At 42.8% G+C, this 23,769-nt stretch overlaps 1 protein-coding gene across 1 annotated transcript in view; it reads left to right on the top strand.

The window, feature by feature from the left end:
* LOC144686400 (partitioning defective 3 homolog B-like) overlaps positions 1 to 23,769 on the top strand; it is an 877,073-nt gene that overhangs the window by 814,737 nt on the left and 38,567 nt on the right. Inside the window, exon 22 of the mRNA XM_078551550.1 lies at positions 17,637 to 17,713. Coding sequence (XP_078407676.1) covers positions 17,637 to 17,713 — 77 coding nt within the window. The remainder of the gene's footprint in view (positions 1 to 17,636; positions 17,714 to 23,769) is intronic.

Consider the following 23,769-nt stretch of genomic DNA (forward strand, 5'->3'; position numbering starts at 1 on the left):
GTGGTACAGGCTAACAGTGCAACCGATTTGATTCACATTAAGACTTCACAATTGAAGGAATAACCTGTTGATTTTTTTTTTTCTGGATGCTTAAAGGAGGTAATTTGGCCAGGGCACCAATAGAAACCCAGCTGTTTGCCAAATAATATGGGTTTTTAAGCTTTCAATTGAACCTTGGGATTCATCTGAACCCAGACGTCTGCTGATAAGGTACTTTCGCCTGCTCTCCAGATCAACCCTTACCCACTCTTCAGATGTCATTTCCAAGCATTATTCACCTGCTCCCCACCTGATAGCTTCCTGTTTTACTTCTGTTTAGCTAAACGAGGTCTCTAGCTTTCCCATTGTCTCCATGCATAAGTTGTATGTGTTTTTCTGTGCAATTAAAAGTTATGGAAAAATAATATTTCTTAAATAACATCTGCACTGAACAAACTGAAACAGGAGAATGCTGCAAATAATTGAATCTTTTCAAACAATACATATATTCCATGTAGAGCACCATCAGCACAAGGACCAACACTGGTTCAAGGAGAAGGTCCACCACCACATTCTCAAGACAACTAGGGTTGGGCAATAAATGTGGCTTTGCCAGTATTGTACATATCCCCAACAATAAACAGAAATATAAAAATGTGAAGTTGTCATATTTAAATGATAACTTGCCTCCAAAGCACTACTGAAACCTTGTTAATTAAAGTTTACATTAATGAAAATACTGTGTATCAAATCAAGCATGGTTGCACTTTTTTTCATATTGTCTTCCTTAATTCTGAATTATTTACTTTAATTTTACTATATTTTTCATTTCCCTTTCCCCCTTCCAACCTTTTCAAATTTTAACTTTCCACTCTTGAAGGTAGTGAATGGAGTCCCTTACAGCTAAACTCTTCCTCTTTAGCAAAACACCACCCCCCCACACCTCCTCCCACACCCCTCCCCGCACCGCCCCCCACCCCTCTCTCCCCCAACCCTTGGCTCTAACCCTATTCTATCCATTCCCACCACTGCCCTTCTCAGCCTCCAATCTTCATCTACCACCTAACCCTGCTGTATGTTTCCTCTTACTTCCCCATCCTATCCCATCCCGAGTGTCTCTGGTCAACATTTATCCTGAAACAACACTACTATAACATATTACCTGGTCATTGCTGTTTGTGGAAGCCTGCTGTGTGCAAAGAGGCTGTTAAGTGCTTCCTACATTACAGCAGTGACTACACCCCAAAAGAAATACCTTATTGGCTGTAAAGTGCTTTGGAAAGTCAAAATGTCGTTCTTCTTACTTCCCCTGGTTTCTAACCTCAGCCTATCTTCTCTGCCCACGCAACAATATTCCCCCTCTAATCTCTTCAGGCCTCTGACGTGACAGCCCACCTTCAGCTCTGGTTCAAATAATCTCCTTACGTTCCCCCCACCCCCATGACCTCTAACTCTACTTAAGTTGAAAGTGCCACTCAGTATCCATTCCTCAAGTGGCAGCACCGTGGAAGATCTTAGCTGGTATTGTATCAGTAGTCTATATGTAAATTAGAAAACACAAATTACCATTAGATAGAATGCAAGTTGGAGTGTTTTCCTGGATAGAAAGAGCACATAGCATTTGATTTTGTATTGAGAGGCGAATGTTTGCTTTAATTCCATCTTGCCCATGGACGTTCTATGAGCTTTTACAATTAGTGATCTAAAAGTGCAGTATTCTCTACAGGGCCTCTAGGACCTGTGGAGTCTCAGTTACAGAAAGCAAAATAAAGAGAGGGAAAGAAAGACTGGATTAAGAGAGAGAAAAGCAAAACGGAAAAATAAGTTTAAGAAGTTTTTTTTATTTTTGTAAATCTCGAGCAATAATTAATATCAGAAGGAATGAGACTCCATCCTTGTAAAAGTTAATATTCTGTATTGAAGAGGTTGTTTGGTAGTAATTAAGACTTGTTGCGCTGTTAAAAGGATACTTACACTGGAATGGACAAGCCCTATTTTTTTTTTGGCAAGTTTAATCCATATCTATGAGTTGTCAGCAATTTATGCCATTTGATGTCTATATCACTGGAAGTTTCTGTCCAATTTCTAGATAAATAACATTGAACACTGTTAGATTCATATGGGAAGATGGTGGCATGGTGAAATTATCACTGGACTAGTAATCCAGAGGACATGTGTTCAAATCCCACCACAGCATTTGGTGGAATTTAATTTCAGTTAACAAATCTGGAATATAAAGCTAGTCTCAATTGTTGTAAAATCCCACCTGGTTCACTAATTCCTTTAGGGAAGGAAATATGCCCTCCTTACCTACATGTGGTTCCAGATCCACAGCAATGTGGTTCACTCTTAACTGCTCCCTGAAATGGCCAAGTCAGTTAGGGATCAGGGATGGGCAACAAATGCTAACCTTGCCAGTCATACCCACATCCCATGAAAGAATAAAGAAAAAAACTCTTAATTCTAGTATAAAATGAAACCCATTGAGATTCAGAAAATAACATAAGCCATGGGAACAATACATGAGCGGCTTATCAGTTGCACCTGATCTGGGGTTGCCAACTGTGACTTGCTCCCATGCACCAGCCATTTGCCAACCAATACATTCATCCTTCGATGTACTGGTAAAGACAAATGTTCAAAGTAAATGACAAAAAGAAAGCAATCTTTTCTCATGTCCCGATGATTTTTCTCCAGGGTTGCACACAGCATTGTCCTGGAGATTGATCTTCAATTCCTGAAGACTCGAGGACAACCCTGGAGGGTTGGCAACCCTAATCTGATCCCCAAGATACACTAGACGCTCCAGCTTATTTCCTATTCTATATATTAATGCTGTCTTTTTTGCTAGAGTTCAGTGCTGTGGGCACATTGACAGACAATAGCCTGCTTCAACTGAATCGTGATTTTAATGCTGAACAGCACATCATTTAAACTGCACTGATATTAGTTTTTACTTAAAGTTTCTGGGGAGCACTGTACCATGTGCATATTACTCATGCAATACGGATTAAAGGCAGGCAGATTCTGCACTCCGTGTGCATGTATAAGAGGGAGAGATGTAGATTCTACAGTGCTTTTATCCATATATATCATTCACACTATAACCTTATGAGTGTTAGTAGCAGTGGTTCCTGCCTGTCCTAGTATCCACTTCAATTAGCACTTGAAAAGATTTCTGTTGCAAGTTAGGGAAGTGTGATTGGACCTGCGGATACTAGAGTGCTTGTGAATAAGATTGGCTTATAAAGAAACCACCAAGAGACTCACTTTTATCTTTTTAAAATCCACAACCATTATAAGCTAGTCTGTGGTTAAGTGGCACAGTTGTGGGGCTCAGCGCTGTGATCTTTATTTAGTCCTCAGCATCTTGTGTGAAATGCATCATGTAGGATATAGAATCTATTAATATATTCACTGGTGTGTAAGAGTTGGACTTGTTTTGATTATAGTCTCAATTGAGACCTTGAGTCCCTTCTCAAAATAGTTTGCTGGAAAAACTGCGTAGCAAACACTAAAGGGCATTTTGAAAGGGGAGAAAGTTGCAAGGGAGCATGAGAGACTTGTTCTTATGCAGTAATAGTGTCCATTACTAACCTTTATATAGCCTTTACCCGGAGGAAAAATATCTTGGCATAGAGACCTTCTTTAAGATGGGGGAGGTGCAATTCTGGCATGCTTTTTTTTTAAAAACAGAGAGGCTATTGGTGTTGAGGTTCTGTCTTTAGCAATGGACATGTCTGGGAAGTGAGAGCTGAAACTGTGCAGACAGCCCTGTTTTGGTTTCTTTGTCAATTGATGGGGGTTTCCGACATAACTAAAACATCTGAGAGGTCGTTAGTCAAACTGGAGCTGCTGTAGTCAGACAAGAATCCCCTTCACACGCACAGTACCGATGGTTCTGAGGAACGTGCCAAGCCTGCTGGGCGTACGCAACAGTGGCAGGGAGTTTAATTTGAATTGGAGTAGTGTTTTCCTAATGATCCCTGCACACAGTCAACCCATTGTCAAACAAGGGCTTTCAGGTTCAGCCATCACACTTGTCGAGCATTGTATCCCTCTGAAAAAGGAGTCCCAGTGTGAGTTCTAGCCAACCGGTCGGTCCAAGTGGGAACGTCCTGTGGTTATATTTGTTTTGAGAAGAGGCTTGAAATGTTCCACTGAATGGTGTCGCAGTCTTCGGTCAGGACATGCAAGCGCGCAGAAAGAAACCATTGTGCTAGACACTGGCAGGTTGCATTGGAAAGTAATCACAAAAGCCTTCTTGTCTAAGCTGTGTCGAACTTTGACCTTTGAATTTTAGGGGTAGTTTGTAACGGAGTGATGTTTGTTTCTGTGCAGTAAATTGATTTTTGTTTTTTAGCTGTGGGGAGAGTGGTGGAGGGATGCAACAGGGCAGGAGAGAAGGATTTGGAGAAAAATAGAGAGGAAACGCTAAATCTGGAGACAATTTGTGGAAACTGGGAAGTTTAGTAACAGGAGCGCAGAATGGAATTGGAGGATTAAACTGCATGCCACCCAGCAAGCAGCAGGAAGCGAGAACAAGCAGATCTTGACCTTGGGAATTGAGTCTGTTATTTCAGGTAGAGGGGCAAATGGTTGGAAAGAGACAAACGTCTATTTATTTATTAACCCATCTATAATACCTGCCTCAAAATTTCCAGAGCAGCAGCATGCATTGACTTTCTTAAATAAAAACACTGTGCCTTTTTACTATGTTTCATGGTTTCTTGTGCTTTATATGGGATGGAGGGAAGGAAGAACCTTGTCAACGGTTTTTCTTTTAATTAACCTCCATCTGGAGGCTGCATTCTTCCATTTACAAATGATAATGGACATGCAGCAAACATTCCATTTCAGATGGGTTGTCTTCATATGGCGCACCTTTGCTGATGGCCGTAGAGGCCAATCCTTGAGAGGCAGGTCCTACCACAAGTGCTGCACATGAAGCTACCAGGTGTCATTGTGGGTTGTTGTTTTCCGCCTTGGCATCTATTGCCAAGCTGTTGTAGCCACTGGTCATCGTGGTGGTGCACGCCAGCCACAGGAGGTGTTGCTATTTTTCTCTCATCAGCAAGTCAGCGAGCTCATCACAATGGCAAGCATCCTTGAAATGGAGCTTTGGGCATCCCACTGGCCATCTGGCTCCGTCTACCTCAACATACAGCAGGTCCCTGCGTATGTGACTGTCTCCCATCTTGTAGACGTGCCCAAGGCAATAAAACCACTCGTGCTTGAAGAGTACTAACAAATGTGGAAGCTCAGCCTTTGAGAGGACTGCTTCATTCGTGATATTCTTCTGCCAGGATATACCCATAAAGCACCGCAGATAGCGAAGATGGAAATTGTTGAGCTTTTCTTGATCGCTTCAAGTCGTCCATGTTTCACAGCCACGCAATAAGGTGCTAAGAACACAGGCCTCATAAACAATCAGCTTGGTCCTCCGGGCTAGCTTGATGTTATTCCTTGCGTGTTTTGTGTGTCAGCCAAAGGTGGTAGCTGCTTTCCCTACGTGTGTATCAAGTTCTGCATCAGGGGACAGATTGTGGACCTGAGGCAGCAGAATTTACTAATTATGTCTAGCGGGGTGTTGTTTAATGTGATGGGGGCTAAGATGTAACACCTTGACCCATGACCACGATTTTCTTGATGCTTATAGTCAGAGAGTACAAGTTACTGGCATGGGAGAGAGTCCGTGAGTCTTTGTAGCTGGGTTTCCGGGGCGACTAGCATAGCATCATTTGTGTAGAGAGGTTCTCTGATCAGGACATGATGCGTTTTTGTCTTTGCTTTCAGTCTTGATAGATTGTAGAACTTGCCGCCTCACCTAATGTGCAAGTAAACTCATTCCATATCTGCAGGGAAGGCAAAGGTCAGGACCATGGAGCAGAAGATACCAAACAGAGTGGGGGCTAGGACATAGCCCTGTTTCACTCCATTCTTCACTCTGAAACTGTTGAAGTGGAGCCATCAAACTGTACATTGCAGTACATGTTGTCATAGAAGGAGCGGATGGGACTGAGGAACTTCGGTGAACAGCCAATTTTCCCCAAAATCTTGTAGAGTCCTGCTCTGCTGATAGTGTCGAATGCCTTAGTGAAATCTATGAAAGTAAGGTAAAGAGGTATACCCTGTTCCCTACGCTTCTTATGTAGCTGCTGTATGGAGAAGAAGATGTCCATTGTAGATCTGTCGGCACGGAAACCACACTGTGTTTCCGGGCGCAGTTGGTCTGCAAGTAGATGGAGTCTTTTAAGTATGACCCTAGCAACGATCTTCCCTGTGAGGCTAAGGATTGAGATGCCCTTGTAGTTGTTGCAGTCTCCTCAGTCCCTTTTGTTTTTGTACGGTGTGATGATTGTTGAATCACACAGCTCCTGTGGAAAGAAGCCGACTTTTCAACAGAGAAAGAGAAGCTCGTAAAGGTGCAGCAATAGATGGGGCTTTCAGTGCTTGAACAATTTGGCTGGGATTTCATCCTTGCTGTTTGCTAAGTGAACTATGGCCTTCTCGAGCTCAAGTGATGAGGGTTCTTTGTCTAACTCATTCATATCAAGAAGCTGCGGGAGAGTGTCAAGGGTGGATTGGACGATATCTGTCTCATAGGAGTCCGGATCATAGTAGTGATTAGCCCAGTGGGACATCTGTTTACTTCTGTCGGTGAGTACTTCACCATCTGTCAACTTCAGGGGGGCAACTTTGGTGATGGTAGGACCAAGTGCCCCCTTGATCTCTTCATGCATATGTAGTAAATTTCCACTGTCACAGACAGTTTGGATTTCTTGTAATAAATTGATCCAGTGTTTATTTCTCCATTATCTCCCTATCTATTGCGTGGCTATCTTGGCAAGGTGGTAAAGGTTAGCTGTGGGGGGGACAGAGAGAGGCTGCAAAGAGATACTGACATTAAATGAGTGGGCAACAAGGTGGCAGATGGAGTGTAATATGGGGAAGTGTGAAGTTATTGAATATATTTAAATCTATACCACAGATTTTTGGTGTCTCAAGGAATCGAGGGATATCGGGAATGGGCATTGGAGCTGAAGCCCAAGATCAGCCATAATCGCATTGAATGGTGGAGCAGGCTCGAAGAGCCAAATGGTCTACTGCTGCTCCAATTTCTTGTGCTTTTGGCTACTTTCAGGTCGTGCAGTGTCTTAGCTGTTGGGTTTAAGTTGTTACCTCAGAGGTTTAGCAGATTTATCATGTAGGCTTTGTTTCTTTGCTTCAATGACAGATGTCATCTGAGCTGAGTCGGTCTCAAACCAGTTGAGGGTCCTGCTTTTACCAAATGATGTTTCTGCTGCTTCATGCATGATTGAGCTTAGTGACCTCCAAGCTTCATCGATAGCAGCTTCAGCGCTTCCTGATAAACTTTAATGGGTTGCACTTGTTTTAGCAACAGTACAAAGTGCTGACATTTGGCATCCTTACTTGTGTAATTAACCTATTCACCCTTATAATGTACTGACTCCCTCAGAACTACTCCAATTCTGACCACTTGTGCATCCACAACTTCACTCACCTCACCATTGGCAGCTGTGCCTTCAGCAGTATAGCACTGAATATAAATAAGTTTAGGGGATAAATGAGGGATCCGGTCCCAAAACTCTGGAACAACCTCAAAAAATTTTCCACCCCTCAACCTTGCTCTCTCTCTTAAGATGCTCCTTAAAGCTACCTCTTTGATCAAGCTTTGAGCCTCCTGTCCTCTTATCTCCTTATATCGCCTGGTATCACATTTGTCTGATAATGTTCCTGTGAAGCGCCTTCAAACATTTTATGCTTTAAACTTACAGTATAGATGCAAATTGTTGTTGGATAGTAGTAATTTGGGAGGCTATAGGGAGCTATTTAATTATTCTTACAACTACAATTCTTAGCCAAGAGAACCTGCAGCTGTCCTACCACCAAGGAGCTTACATACCAGGCCATTTTTCTCAGCTCTGTTTGATTATGATGATACTCGATAGCAGGGTCTTGAGTGGTGAGATGAAGATTTTATCCTGCACTTGTTTCTGCTTGGGGTGGGAGTCCAAAACTAGGGACCAAAAATGTACAATTTTTTTTTATTCATTCACGGGATGTGGGCATCGCTGGCTAGGCCAGCATTTATTGCCCATCCCTAATTGCCCTTGAGAACCAAGTGGCTTGCCCAGACGTTTCAGAGGGAAGAGTCAACAATATTGCTGTGAGTTTGGAGTCACGTGTAGGCCAGACCAGATGAGGACTGCAGGAGAAATATTCTTTACTCAGAGGGTGGTTAGAACACAGGACTCACTGCCACATAATGTAGTGAGATGAATAGCATAGATGAATTTAAGGGGAAGCTATGTAAATACATGAGGGAGAATGGAATAGAAAGTTATATTGAAAGCTGTAAATGGAAGAAGGTTGGAGGAGGCTCGTCGGAGCATTAACATTGACATAGACCTGCTTGGCTGAATGGCCTATTTTTGTGTTCTAAGTTCTATGTAGTTCTACATACTGTGAGTTCCTGAGTTCAGTTGTGGTGCTGTAGGAAGGCAACAAGAGAAGCTCAGGCTTTTCCCTGCCTGGGGAAAGGAAAGTCACACCTTGTTACATTGACATGGAAGCTGGCCACCTCCTCATCCAACATTGTTGATCTTAGATACAGAAACACCTGAAGGTCCACTGGGAGCAGCAAGATGAAAAAAAAAAGTGGAACAAATAAAGTATTTTGTTTTTATTCCAGAGAATTTGGGATTCTCCTTACAGCAGAGAAGTTTAAGGGGAGATTCGATGGAGGTAATAAAATAAAAACCAAATTCCCCAGATGCTGGAAATCCGAAATTAAAAACAGAAAATGCTGGAAAAACCCAGCAGGCCTGGCAGCATCTGTGGAGAGAGGAACTGAGTTAATGTTTCGAGTCCGTATGACTCTTCAAAGCTAAAGCGAGGTAGAAATGTGATGGATTTTATACTGTTTAAGAGGGGGTGGAGCAAAATAGAAGGTCGGGGATAGGTGGGAGCTAAGGAGAAATTTGACAAGGATGTCATGGATACAAGACAAAAGGAGTGTTAATGGTAGTGTTAAAGACTAAAGAAGGTGCTGATAGTGATATAAAGGTGAGATAGCAGAATGGTAGTTTGATGGAGGCGTTCAAATTTATGAGGGGTTTGGATAGAATAAATAAGGTGAAACTGTTTCTACTGGCAGAGGGTTGGTAACCAGAGGAAATAGATTTAAAGTAATTGGAAAAGGAACCAAAGAGGAGATGAAAATTTTTTTGAACCAGGGAGTTATGACAAACCTACTGGAGTTTTTTGAGGATGTAACTAGCAGAATATACAAGGGAGAACCAGTGAATGTGGTGTATTTGGATTTTCAGATAGCTTTTGATGAAGTCCCACATAAGAGATTAGTGTGCAAAATTGGGTTGGGGGTAATATATTGGCATGGATTGAGAATTGGTTAGCAGACAGGAAACGGAGATTAGGAATAAATGGGTCTTTTTTGGAATGGCAGGCGGTAACTAGTGGGGTACCGCAGGGATCAGTGCTTGGGCCCCAGCTATTCACAATATATATCAATGATTTGGATGAGGGAACCAAGTGTAATATTTCCAAGTTTGTTGATGGCACAAAACAATCATCACCTCAAGGAGTGGAAAATTCTACTTTAGTTACATTCCAATCATAAGAACACGAAGGTGGGTATAATCTTGTAAAGTATCCCCCTGACTGTGTGCCGTGAGAAAAAAGATCAAAAGGAAATATATATTTCTACTTGTCCAAACTCCAGGACTGGATCAGATGCAGTTTCCTCCAGTTAAACATTGGAAAGGCCAAATCCATCATTTTCAGTGCACAGCACAAATTCTGTTCCCACTCATTTATTCCCATGACTCCATGATGTTAAGAGACTTCAAGGAGATTTAGACAAGTTCAGTGAGTGGGCAAATACATGGCAGATGTCGTATAACATGGATGAGTGTGAAGTTATCCACTTTGGTAGGAAAAGCAGAATGGCAGAGTATTATTTAAATGGTGATAGATTGGGAAATGTTGAATACAAAGGGACCTGGGTGTCCTTGTACACCAATCACTGAAAGCAAACATGCAGGTGCAGCAAGCAGTTAAGAAGGCAAATGTTTTGTTGGCCTTCATTGTGAGAGGACATGGGTACAGGAGCAAGGATGTCTTACTGCAGCTGTACAGGGCCTTGGTGAGACCTCACCTGGAATATTGTGTGTAGTTTTGGTCTCCTTACCTGAAAAAGGATATATTTGCCATAGAGGGAGTGTGGCGAAGGTGCTCCAGACTGATTCCTGGGATGGCAGGATTGTCATATGAGGAGAGATTGGGCTGACTAGGCCTGTATTCACTGGAGTTTAGAAGAATGAGAGGGGATCTCATTGAAGCATACAAAGTTCTGACAGGGCTGGACAGACTGGATGCAGGGATGCTATTTCCTCTAGCTGGGGGGCCTAAAACAAAGGGGATCACAGTCTCAAGCTACTGGGTAGACCATTTAGGACTGAGATAAGGAGAAACTTCTTCACTCAGAGGGTGGTGAACCTGTGGAATTCTCTACCGTAGAGGGCTGTGGAGGCCAAGTCACTGAATATATTTAAGAAGGAAATAGATAGATTTCTAGACTCTAAAGGCATCAAAGTATGGGAAGAGAGCGGGAGTATGGCATTGAGATAGAGGATCAGCCATGATCATATTAAATGGCGGAGGAGGGTCAAAGTGCCAAATGACCCACTCCTATTTTCTATGTTTTTATATCTATATTATTATAATCTAGAATACACTACCTAAAAGGGTGGTAGAAGCAGTTTCAATAGTAACTTTCAAATGATAATTGGATATGTACTTGAAAAGATAAAATTTGCAGGGTATTGAGAAAGAGTAGGGGGAGTAGGACTAATTGGATAGCTCTTTCATAAAGCAGGCACAATGGACAAAATGGCCTCCTTCTGTGCTCTCTAATTCTGTGATAGATTTTGTAATGGAGGGAGTATAGGGTCAGAAACTCAACTCTGGGGTGAATAGGATGCTGAGATGGCGAGCAGGCTGGTTTAGTCTGAGACAGTGGCCAGGGAGGTGAATGGAGTCGTGGGAATAAATGAGTGGGAACAGAATTTGTGCTGTGCACTGAAAATGATGGATTTGGTCTTTCCAATGTTTAACTGGAGGAAACTGCAGCTGATCCAGTCCTGGATTTTGGACAAGTAGAAATATATATCTCCTTTAGATCTTTTTTCTCACGGCACACAGACAGGAGGATACTTTACAAGATTATACCCACCTTCGTGTTCTTATGATTGTATTTTAACTAAAGTAGAATTTTCCACTCCTTGAGATGGAGATTGTCAGTACTGGGAAATGGGCTATTTACTTTTTGCACTAGCATTGGTATTAAGCATTCTGAAGAAAAATGGTATTTTACAGGTTAGTTGCAGATTAAACATTCATAGGAATATAGAAACATAGGAGTTAGGAGCAGGAGAAGGTCATGCAGCCCTTTGAGCCTGCATTCAACAAGAGCATGGCTGATCTAGTTGTGTCTCAACTCCACTTTTCCATCACCTCCCCCCCCCCACCACCCACACCGCATCCCCCCCCCCCCACCACTCCGTCCTCCCTCCACTCCCCCTACCATAACCCTTAACTCCTTTGCCTATCAAAAATCTCTCTAACTCTTCCTCTGTACTGCTCCAACAGTGCATTTATTGTCAACATCCAAAAATCATCTCCTAGTGCAAAAGTGTGAGTTTTGCCTTTCTTACGCCAACCAACTGTCAGATCAGTGCGAGCTGATAGTATGACATCACACCTATTGGCAGCGGGTTTGACTGTCCATGCTCATTCAATCCTATTTTACAATCACAGCCTGCGGAGACTTTCACCCCATTCACGTAGACTAGTTTTTAGCCAGAATTCCAGAGGCTGAAACTAAATCATGTGTGAGCCTACTGCATCATTCAGTCCCAATAAGAATTTCTTAAAACATAAAGTTTAATGCTATCTCCTCGGTAACTAACTTTTCAAGCCCAATTTCACACCAGGTATAGCAATATCATTCTGTTCAGCTCGATCTCCTTCACAATCATCTCTGTGTCATATTCAATATCTTGGTGATATAATGATAAATACCCAAACAACATATAGCTTTCGATCAAGATTGCTTCTAAGTGTGTTCTACCTCTTCAATTCAGAATCCAATATTCAAACCTTAGACAGTAACTATAAATCATTTACATGACTAAACTAAACAAGGTGTCGAAGTCTTTTACCAAACAAATAAAAGCTCCAAAGAGTCTGTTAAATCTGTTTACAAAGAATACTCCTGGATAAGATCTTTATCCCTTGAATATTTGCGAGAAAGGCGCCTCCCCTAACCCCTATGCCCATACTTCCATTTTTTTCACCCATTGGTGTTCCGCCTTTCTTCGCCTTTCACCCCCTTTTTTTCTCTCTATTGTAATTTCCATTTCTCCTCCCCCTCCCCTCTCCCATGCATTTCACCCTCTCCACTTGCCATTAACTCTTCAGCCAATCCTGCACCTGCTCCAGCTTATGCACTCAGCCATGTTAAAAAGGCACCCCCTCTGCCTCCTTTGTAGTGCTAATGATGCAGAACATCAGCCCTCAATGCTGGATGCTGAACTCCCATTCACACAATAGTTTGGCATTCGTGGCTGAAAGTGCAAAGAGTGGAGGGAGCAGGACACACATGCATGCTTTAGGCACCAGAGGAGGGGAGAGAAACTCTCCCTCTTTAGAGGATGCCTTTTCAACAGCACCTCCCAAACCCGCAAGCCACCATCACTTAGACAAACAAGGGCAGCAGGTGTATGGGAGCGCCAACACCTCCAAATTATACACCATCCCAATTTGGAAATATATCGATGCTGAGTCAAAATCCTGGAACTCCTGAGCCACTTGCAGTTTGGGAGCACCTTTACCACACAGACTACAGAGGTTCAAGAGGGAAGCTCACCACCCTCTGTCATAGGGTAACTAGGGCTAAGCAGTAAAATGCCAGCCTCACTGACAACGCCCATATTCCAAGAATGAGTTTTAAAAATCGCCACAGACCATTGATGTATGACACAGTATTTCACATCAGTTACTTTGTTACATTTTAATTATCGAAATGAGAAACTCATAAGGCTAAGTATAGTTTTATATGATGATGGTGAAATCATCAACCATCAATAATTTTTAGTGTTATCTTGTGGTAAGGTATGTTACCAAAGATGATTTTTCAGTTCTATAAGCAGCCTCGGGGTCAACTGGAGAATAAAAATTAGTCGTGTGGCGAAAGGTATAGTTTCGTATTTATGGTTTGATATCACTAGTCACAGTTATGCAACACGCACACAGTTCCACTTCATTAATCTGACTGTTGGAGACTAAATTGCCAGATTAAGAAGTCTGCCACGTTTATGGAGCTCATATTAATTTATGTATGCTTGTTTTTGAAACCAAATCTGTTATGTGTTGAGGTTGATGATGATGTGTTGAAGTAGAAATGTGAGATTTTTATGGGACCCAATGTAATTGATCTGTAATGGCACAGTCTGTCAAAAAACATCAAAGGTGCTTCTTTCTAGAGAGGACAGTCCTATATTTACCAGAAAAGAACAGCAGCCAATGGGACCTTGGTTTAATATCTCATTTGAAAGACAGCATCGCTAACCATGCAGCGCTCTGTCAGCACTCCACTGGATTATGTGCTCCAGTCTCTGGAGTGGGACTTGGATTCAGAGGCGAGAGTGCTAATAACTGAGCCACAACAAGTACCTTATATAAACATGCCAAACACATATCTAATGCATACAGTAAAAATATATACCTGCTAACAAGTCCCGTCCACTTGTCTAAAGTCAATGATAACAATCATCACTTGCTTACCGGCATCTCGAGGCACTTTTCCACATGTCACTCCTGAATGCCTGGAAAACTGAAGGTGCACATGCATGGATTCTCACTCATACAAAACCTGATGTGCTTGTTCCATGCCCATAATTGGAACACTCGTGTTCGTGTGGAGGCCGCACACTTGTGTGCACATAGTTTGCAGGTTTATGTGGAAAACGTGCGTGTGCACAAATACTGGCACACGATCGTCAGATTGATTGTTGACTGGTAAAGGAATTCAAATTTTTTTTTGCGAAGTTCGGTAATATTTTCAGTTTTTCTCCCTCCTCAGTCAGCAAAAAGGTGTGAAGTTCAAGTGAGGGGAGGGGGGGCAAATAAAACCTGGTTGCAATCTGAAAATATTCTGACAATCTCCTGCAGATGAATTGCAACAATTACTTCTAAGAAGTTAATTACTTAATTGAGTGGTTGGATGACAACCTGAAGAGGGAATTACGTTTTGTTTCTTGCTGATTTTTGCCACTCCGTTTATGATGGTAGGATGCATACACCGACGCTGCACTGTCAGAGGCACTCTCTATTGGGTGAGACGTTCAACCAAGGCCCCAGTCATCCCTCGTAACATATCCCACAGCACTATTTTGAAGAAGAGTAAGAGACTCTTCCGTGATGTTCTGTCCATCAGCATTAACGTGACTCGAAAAAAACTGATTATCTGGTCATTATCACACCACTGTTTGTGGTGGCTTGCTGTGTGCAAATCGGCTGCCAAGTTCCAGTGTCACAATGGTGAAAGCGCTTCAAAAGTACTTCATTGGCTGTTAAAGCGCAGGAACATCCTGAGGCCGTGATGGGCTTTCTTTTTTCCCACCTCCCTATCCACCTTTTGAACGCATTCTTAAAACCCTGCTCTGTGACCTTTTTTTTTTTGACCCTCCTGCTATTTTCCATCATGCTTGATATCCGCTCACTATTGCGGAGCTCTCTGGGACATATCCACTGAACATGTTTAGCGCAAGGACGATGCAGTTTGTGGTTGTGCAGAAGTGTGAAAATGAGCAAAGTCCATTATTGTTACGATATGAGCAAATAAGACAAATGGACCATAGGATTTAGATGAGTAATTTCCCCAAAAGAGAAGTGCTGCCACTGTTGTTAATCGATCATTTTATTTACGGTTATGAAAGTCCCAAACGTTTTGAAGTAAAAATTGAAGCATTGTATTCCAAGCCAATCGAGGAGCTGTCCCTTGTGTGGCTCTTTAACAAATTTATGGAGTAAATGTTTGGCACTGAGCACTCACCTGACACAATTAATTATATGACTGACCTTTAAATCTGACACCGTATACCTTGCATCTAAATAATTGTTTAATTTGTTCTTACCCACTTCTTCAATTAAAATCAGTAAGAGCAGGAGAGTTCCATTCAATAGTTATTTTATATGATAACTCAAAACAATCTCTTACATGTTTAAAAAAAAATCAATGGCAGCACATAATCTTCATAATCCATGGTTTATATTACTTGCACTGTTTGCAAATTCTTTTTCTTAGTTGATCCTATTGATTTTAGCAGGAAAACTGAGGCCGTCCCAATCCTTAAACTAAATTACAAGTGATGATAACCAGATCTACCTGCAGTAGTTATCTGTCAAGATCCTCAGCTTTGGCTTCTTGAGACACTGTATGTTTCATTCAACCCATTTACTGTCTTCGTGCCTTGAGTGGTTCTGACTTAGCTTCATCTCCAGAATTACTTGTAACAGAAATCTTGCCTCTTCCCCAAGCATCCAAAACTCTCTTGCATTAAGTTCCAAGAATCACGGTGAGTGCCGACTCGGTCTGATGTCAGAGCGAATCTTCAATCTCTCAGCCAATAATGCATTGCTGGTGGGTTATCTTATCCTATCATCCTTCAAGCCGCCAACTATTCACTTGAATGAATGTACCAGGAGAGCCTCCAGTCAGCAGTGTGATATGAACACCATGGCTGTGTGTAATAGATTACTGCCTCACTTTTACAAGCCTTTTTTTTAAACTCCTCATTGCTGCTGGTGTCAGTAGCGCACAGATGTTTCTGTTATTTAGTTGTGTTGTTTTATACTTTTACGCAGGTGCGGCTAGTGATTGGCTTTGTGCCGCTTGCTCTGGTGTATAGAGGGCATCAGAGGGGGTTATCCTCCTTCTCGATGTTCATTTATAGTCAGTTGGACAAAATGCGTTCACCCTCCTTCACACAAATGGCGGTGAAAATCTGAAAACCTGTTCCTCCCAAAAACCTGTTGAGGCGAGGTCAATTGAAATTTCAAAACTAGATTTTTGCTGGGCAAGGACAATTAAAGGTTGCAGAACCAAGTGGGCGGACTGAGTTAAGATACAGGTTAGCGATGATCTAGTTGAATAAGAACATTACAACATAAGGAATAGGAGCAGGAGTCGGCCATTCAGCCCTTCGAGCCTATGCTGCCATTCAGTGAGATCATGGCTGATCTTCTACTTCAACACTACTTTCCTGCACTATCCCTGTATCCCTTGATGTTTTTAATATGTAGAAATCTATCAATCTCAGCCTTGAGCATACTCATTGACTGAGCCTCCACAGACCCCTGGGGCAGAGAATTCCACAGTCTCACCACCCCCTGAGTGAAGAAATTCCTCCTCATCTCAGTCCTAAATGGCCTGCCCCTTATTCTGAGACTGTGTCCCCTGGTTCTGGACTCACCAGCCAGGGGAAACATCTTTCCTCCATCTACCCTGTCGAGCCGTGTAAGTATTTTGTATGTTTAAATGAGATCACCTCTCATTCTTCTAAACTCCAGAGAATAAAGGCCCAGTCTATGTAATCTTTCTTTGTAGGACAATTCCTCCATCCCAGGAATTAGTCTGGTGAACCTTCATTGCACTCCCTCTATGGCAAGTATATCTTTCATTAGATAAGGAAACCAAAGCTGCACACAATACTCAAGGTGTGGCCTCACCAAGGCTCTGTATAATTGCAATAAGGCATCTTTACTCCTATACTCATATCCTCTTGTAATAAAGGCCAATGTACCATTTGCCTTCATAATTGCTTGCTATACCTGCTTGTTAGCTTTCAGTGATTCCTGACACCCAAGTCCCTTTGAAGCTCAACACTACCCAGCCTCTCATCATTTAAGAGATACTATTGATTTCTGTTTTTCCTACCAAAATGTATAACCTCACGTTTCCCCACATTGTATTCCATCTGCCAGATTTTTGCCCTCTCACTTAGCCTCTTCAAACCCCCCTGAAGCTTCTTTGCGCCCTCCTCGCAACTCACTTGCAGTACCCCACTAGTCACAGCCCCTGTCCACACCATGATGACTCGGGCATCTAAATACTTCTTACCCTCTACTCCCATTCCGCAATGAAAAAATCTCCTGGAATTGCGAGGAAAAAAAAGAGATAAATCCAGGATCAATAAGGGAAAAACCTTTATTGAAAATTCTTGTCCAACCTCCCCAGGCTGTCAAAAACTTAACCACCTCAATTAATGATAACTATGTTGGTCCATGTGAAGTCTGGGTTTGGCTCGTAGAATGAGCTGATAGGTTGACAAGCTGAGTGAGTTTAGTCAGCTGGCAGGTTAAGATAAGTTGAGGTGGTTAAGTTGGTTGGTTATTTGCGGGCTGACTGCTTTGGCTAGTTCCCTGGGCTGATTTGGTTAGAAGTTTAATTTTTTTGGAGGAAAGTATATTCTACTGCCAAACAATTGTTGCTGTGCTAATACTATATACTGTCAGATGTTGTCATTAATAATCAATGCATTCGTTCACAGATACAAGCTCCTGTAAAAGGGCCAAATGGTCGATCCCAATTTGAAGAGCTGGAACATCAGTACACTACCTTACCAAGGTAAGGCAAGCTGCACCAGTAACATTATCCTTTTGTTGTGCAAAGCCATGTTGCACGACACAAGAAATCATGAAGAACAAAAAGGTCATTTGGTCCAACAGTATGAAAGCAAAATACCTGGATGTTGAAAATCTGAAATAAAAACAGAAAATGCTGAAAACACTCAACAGGCCAGGCAGCATATGTGGAGAGAGAAAAGAGTTAGCTGGGTGAGATTTTAACTCACTCAAAAGCCCAGTGTTAAAATTAGGCCCAACATTTCAGGTGGTTGACCTTTTGTCAGGACTGGGAAAAAGTTAGAGATGTAAAAAGTTTTAAGCGGGTAGAGATGCGGAGAAATGGAGGAAGAACAAAAGGGAAGGTCAGTGATGGGGTGAAAGGTGGGAGAAATTAAATGACAAAAGGGATGATGGTGCAAAGCACAATGAGCAGGGAATGGGTCGAGTAGCCTCCTTCTGTGACGTTATGGCTCTATGACTCTATGGAGATCCATCAAGCCTATTATGAAAAAGAAAATGCACAATTTCACTATAAATAGAACCTACTTAACCCATAACTTGATAAGGTGCCACATAAAAGGTTATTGCACAAGATAAGAGCTCACGGTATTGGGGGCAATGTTTTAGCATGGATTGAGGATTGGTTAACACAGAGCAGACAGAGAGTCTGGATTAATGGGTCTTTTTCAGATTGGAAAGACGTAACTAGTGGAGTGCCACAAGGACCAGTCCTGTGGGCCTCAATTATTTACTATCTATATTAATGACTTGGAGGAGGGGGCAGAGTGTAATGTATCCAAATTTGCTGATGATACAAAAATAGGTGGGAGGGCATGTTGTGATGAGGACATAAGGAATCTGCAAGGGGATATAAATAGTTTGAGTGAATGGGCAAAAACCTGACAGATGGAGTTTAATGCAGGAAAGTGTGAGGTCATGCACTTTGGTAGGAAGAATCAAAAGGCAGACTATTATTTAGATGGAGAGAGGCTCCAAAAAAGTGCAGCACAGAAGGATCTGGGTGTTCTTGTGCGAAAAGTTAGCATGCAAGTGCAGCAAGTAATTAAGAAAGCAAATGGAATTTTGGCCTATATTGCTAGGGAGTTGAAGTTTAAAAATAGGGAAGCCTTGTTGCAACTGTACAGGGTGTTGGTGAAGCCACACCTGGAGTACTGTGCAGAATTTTGGTCCCCGTATTTAAGAAAGGATATACTAGCATTGGAGGCAGTTCAAAAGAGATTCACTAGACTGATTCCTGGGATGAAGGGGTTGAATTATCAAAAATGGCTAAACAGGTTAGGCCTTAATTCATTAGAGTTTAGAAGAATGAGGGGTGATCTTATTGAAACGTGCAAGATTCTGAGGGGGCTTGACAAGGTAGATGTTGAGAAGATGTTTCCACTAGTGGCGGAGCCTTGAACTAGGAGACATTGTTACAGAATAAGGGAATACCCATTTAAAACTGAGATGCAAAGGAATTTCTTCTCTCAGAGGGTAGTGAATGTCTGGAATTCTCTCCCTCAGAGAGTTGTGGAGGCTAGATCGCTGAAAATATTTAAACAGGAGGTAGATAGATTTTTGAAATATCAGGGAGTTGAGGGCTATGAGGAGCTGGCTCAAAAGAGGAGTTGAGGCCTGGGGCAGATCAGCCATGATCTTATAGAATGGCGGGGCAGACTTGAGGTCTTATAGATTGGCAGGGCAGACTTGAGGGGCTGAATGGCCTACTCCTGCTCCTATTTCTTATGTTCTTATGTTTTAGTCTCCCAAGCAGATCGTTAAAGTTCCTTTCTGTCCTCAAAAAAAAGTTCAACTATTTTGCTAACTTTTCATCCTACATGACTCCTTCTTGATCTATTGCTTTCTTTGGCATGATATTCCCAAGAGTCCAATGACCCAGAACCCATTATCTCTGCCCGTAATTGTCCTGTTCTCATCCTGTTCCCAACCAGTTATTCATCCAGCTGTTGGTTGATGCAGCATTAATTGCTCTTGCTGAGAGGCTGCCACCTGAGGTAAATAAATTCCATCAGATTACCAGTCTTGCCTGAAGCTTGGATACATTGCACCACTTATTTTAGTAACCCCTGCCCTACTCTCCCAGTAACCTGTCTTAACTAATCAGTTTTTATCAAAGCTGAGAAGTTTATCATGTAAATTACAGGGCATTGTGTTTTTGGAAAAGTATTTAGCTAGATTTATTGCCAATTGAAAACAAACACCATGGGTAGGTTTTTCCCCATGGACCTCTAAGCCCCACTGCCATACTTAAATGGGGGTCAGAAGGTGCTCAGTATTTGGGAAACAGTCACTCAATGTAATTTGCTCTAGTTTGTAGGCTCACTGTCCAATTAAGGGTAGAGGGCTGGCTGTCAAAGCTGGAGGGCCAATCAGCTTAAAAGCAGCAGCAAGAGTAAGGGTAAGTGAGGGAGAGGGCACTCTTCGACATTTTCAAACTTCAAATTTAACATGGCCTTTGCAGCTGGGCCACCACTGTAGGGGGAAACTGCGTCCCTAGTATGGGTGTCCTATGGCTGTTGTAGCACCCAGGCAGGCAGGAAGGGCCTCAAAGCCTGCCAGGAGCACTCACCCCCTGGTCTGCTGCTGGGAAGCCACCTCCAGACAACTAAACTGACCCCCATTGCCTGCAGAAACCTCGAGGCAGACTGGAAAATCCCAGTTAGTCTCCATTAACAGGCCTTTAATGGGCTTTTTAATTGGGTAAGTTGGCTACGCACTGATTGAGGGCAGGAAGCCCTGCTGCCCTCCCATCTCACCTTTGGGAAAATGGCCTGGGGGCAGGATGGTGCCGGGGAACTGATAAATTCCACGCCTGCCAGCATCTGTTTCCCCCCACCACCGCAAACAGTGGGGGCCAAAAATCCAGCACAATATAATTTTCTTAATTATAATTACTGATGGTCCACGTAACAACCTGCGTTGTTTTTGATAACCTTAGAGGCCGGAGAGGAATTTTAGAACTTTTTTCCCACTATCAGGTATCAGATGTGGCTCAGTTGATGGCAGCATTGCCTCTGAGTCCGAAGGTTGTGTGTTCAAGTGCCACTCGATAGACTTGAGCACAAAAAGCAGGCTGACACTCCGAGTGGGGGAGTGCTGCACTGTTGGGGGTGCCATCTGGCCTCTTGCACTATTTTGAAGAAGTGCAGCAGAGTTTTCCCTGAAGTTCTAGTGGCTAGGATCTATAACCAATCAACCAGCATCACTAAAACAGATTACCTGATTATTAGTACATTGCTGTTTGTGGGAGCTTCATTACCATATTTCCCCTAAATTCCATCAGTGGCTACACCTAATTGCATAATTGGCTGCAAAACATTTTTGGGGGCATCTTCAGGTGTAAAAGTCACTAAATAAATGCAAGTCCTTTCTCTTTCTTTCCTTCCTTCTGTTCTTTCCTGCCCCCACAGATGTGAAATTCTGAGCAGCTAAACCTGTAAACAAGGCAGTGCTCCACTGTTGAAATCTAACACAATGAAAACAGCCCCAGCAGCATTGAAGAGAAATTAAATGGCCTTTTGAGGAATTCAATAGAAAATCAGTCCAGATAGTGATCTTAAAAATAATCAAATCCTTTAGTTTATTTCTTCTTTCAAACATTCCAAGGAAATGGAGATCTGAATGCAACGACGCTGCAACGCTTTTGAATTTTGTTCCTCCTGCTCTTGGAGGTTAGTTTGAATCTGTTCCAAACTGATTAGTCAGCAAGTCATTTCTCCTTGACAACTCTTTAGCCTCCCAAGGGTTTAGGCAGCATTAACTTGAGTTCCTTATGACTCTCGGTGCATGGCCTTAAACAGCCCATAATTTGGCACTAATTAGGCAGCTTCCTTCAGAGACTCGCCTGATGTGAGAATATCAAAGTGACACAATATAGAGCTTGATCCTTGGAGTTGGAGCAAAGGTACATTGTAGGGGTGATGTAGAAGGAATTAGGAATTTAGCATGACCTGTATATGTCTGCCCAGGTATTGCTCGATGTTGTCACGGACTACAAGAAGAATGTGTTCCAGTGCCCTGCCTGACAGTCCTTTGCCTTGATTAGTATAAACACACACACACAAACCTGTTACAGCAATATTATAGAACAGGAAATGTGTGTTTATTTAACAGCTTGCAAAGGATATTCTATGTTCAGCACGTTAAGGGTTCAGGTTTGAAAGTTGAGCTCCTTAATCTAGGTTTCACTGTAAGACTTTGTTACACTGAGTAAATCTCAAAACAACAGAAGTATTTTCTAACGGAATACGCATTATTGAGGCATAGTATACCATTGTACGTTGGACCTAGAACTTTTGCATGAGTGTCAACACGGCATATGCCCTATCCCTCTCCAAATGACTTGAGAGGGTAAATGCATCAGGCCAGCCAGACCCCAGGAACAGGCAGGATATGCTGAGCTAAGCCAAGACCTTTGAGTGGTTACTATATTTGGCGCACTGTCCCAGAGCTATGCAGCAGGGTGGGTGGGGAAATCAGTCAAGAGTCCAGCTCCTCAATGTTATCCCATAGCTTTTGGTGGAAGTTTCAATGAATATATGTCAGACAAAAGCCTAATCAGACTTAGCAGTGATACCATTTCCCCATCAGCCACATCTAACATGTCAATATTCTACTCTACTCTCCTCACCTGATTTTTCTTTCCCCCATTGCAATCATTTCTTTTCACCACCTTCCCGACCTCCTCCCAACCTGTGCTAAAAGCAACTAAATGTGAATTGATGTACATGTTTGAGGACTCTGGTGGCCTTTCACTCACTCGCCTAAGTGGGCATTGGTTGTGCATGAAGCATAGAAACCGGATGGGCCATTCACCCCCTCAAGCCTGTTCCACCATTCAATTAGATCAAAGCTGATCTGTATTTTAACTCTATCTACCTGCCTTGGTTCTGTAACCCTTAATAGTCTTACCAACAAAAATCTATCAATCTGGTTTTTAATTTTTTGGTTGACTTCCCCTCCCACCCACCACCCCGTCACCAATCCTGGCCTCAAATGCTGTTTGAAGGAGAGAAGATGGTGAGCCGCCTTCTTGAACCACTGCAGGCCATGTGGTGTAGGTACATCTACAGTGCTGTTTGGGGGGGTGGGGTTTCCAGGATTTTAACCCAGCGACAGTGAAGGAACAGTGATATAGTTCCAAGTCAGGATGGTGTTTGGCTTTGAGGGGAACTTGCAGGTGGTGGTGTTCCCAGGCATCTGCTGCCCTTGTCCTTCTAGGTAGTAGAGGTCGCAGGTTTGGAAGGTGCTGTTGAAGGAGCCTTGGTGAGTTACTGCTGTGCATCTTGTAGATGGTACACACTGCTGCCACTATGGGTCGGTGGTGGAGGGATGAATGTTTAAGGTGGTGGATGGGGTGCCAATGAAAGGGGCTTTGTCCTGGATGGTGTAGAGCTTCTTTGCCATTGTGGGAGCTGCCCTCATCCAGGCAAGTGGAGAGTATTCCATCACACCCCTGACTTGTGCCTTGTAGATGGTGGACAGGCTTTGGGGAGTCAGGAGGTGAGTTACTCGTCGCAGGATTCCTAATCTCTGACCTGCTCTTGTAGCCACAGTATTTATATGGCTAGTCCAGTTCAGTTTCTGATCAATGGTAACCCCTAGGACGTTGATAGTGGGGGATTCAGCAATTGTAATGTCATTGAAGATCATGGGGAGATGGTTAGATTCCCTCTTGTTGGAGATGGTCATTGCCTGACAGTTGTGTGGTGCAAATGTTACTTATCACATATCAGCCCAAGCCTGAATGTTGTCTAGGTTGTTCTGTATTTGGGCATGGACTGCTTCAGTATCTGAGGAGTTGCAAATGGTGCTGAACATTGTGCAATTATCAGCAAACATCCCCACATCTGACCTTATGATGGAAGGAAGGTCATTGATGAAGCAGCTGAAGTGGCTGGGCTAGTATGCTACCCTGAGGAACTCTGCAGCAGTATCCTGGGACTGAGATGATTGGCCTCCAACAACCACAACCATCTTCCTTTGTGCTAAGCATGACTCCAACCAGCGGAGAGTTTTCCCCCTGATTCCCAATAA

This window comes from Cetorhinus maximus, chromosome 11, assembly GCF_964194155.1.
Source record: "Cetorhinus maximus chromosome 11, sCetMax3.hap1.1, whole genome shotgun sequence".
NCBI lineage: Eukaryota > Metazoa > Chordata > Chondrichthyes > Lamniformes > Cetorhinidae > Cetorhinus > Cetorhinus maximus.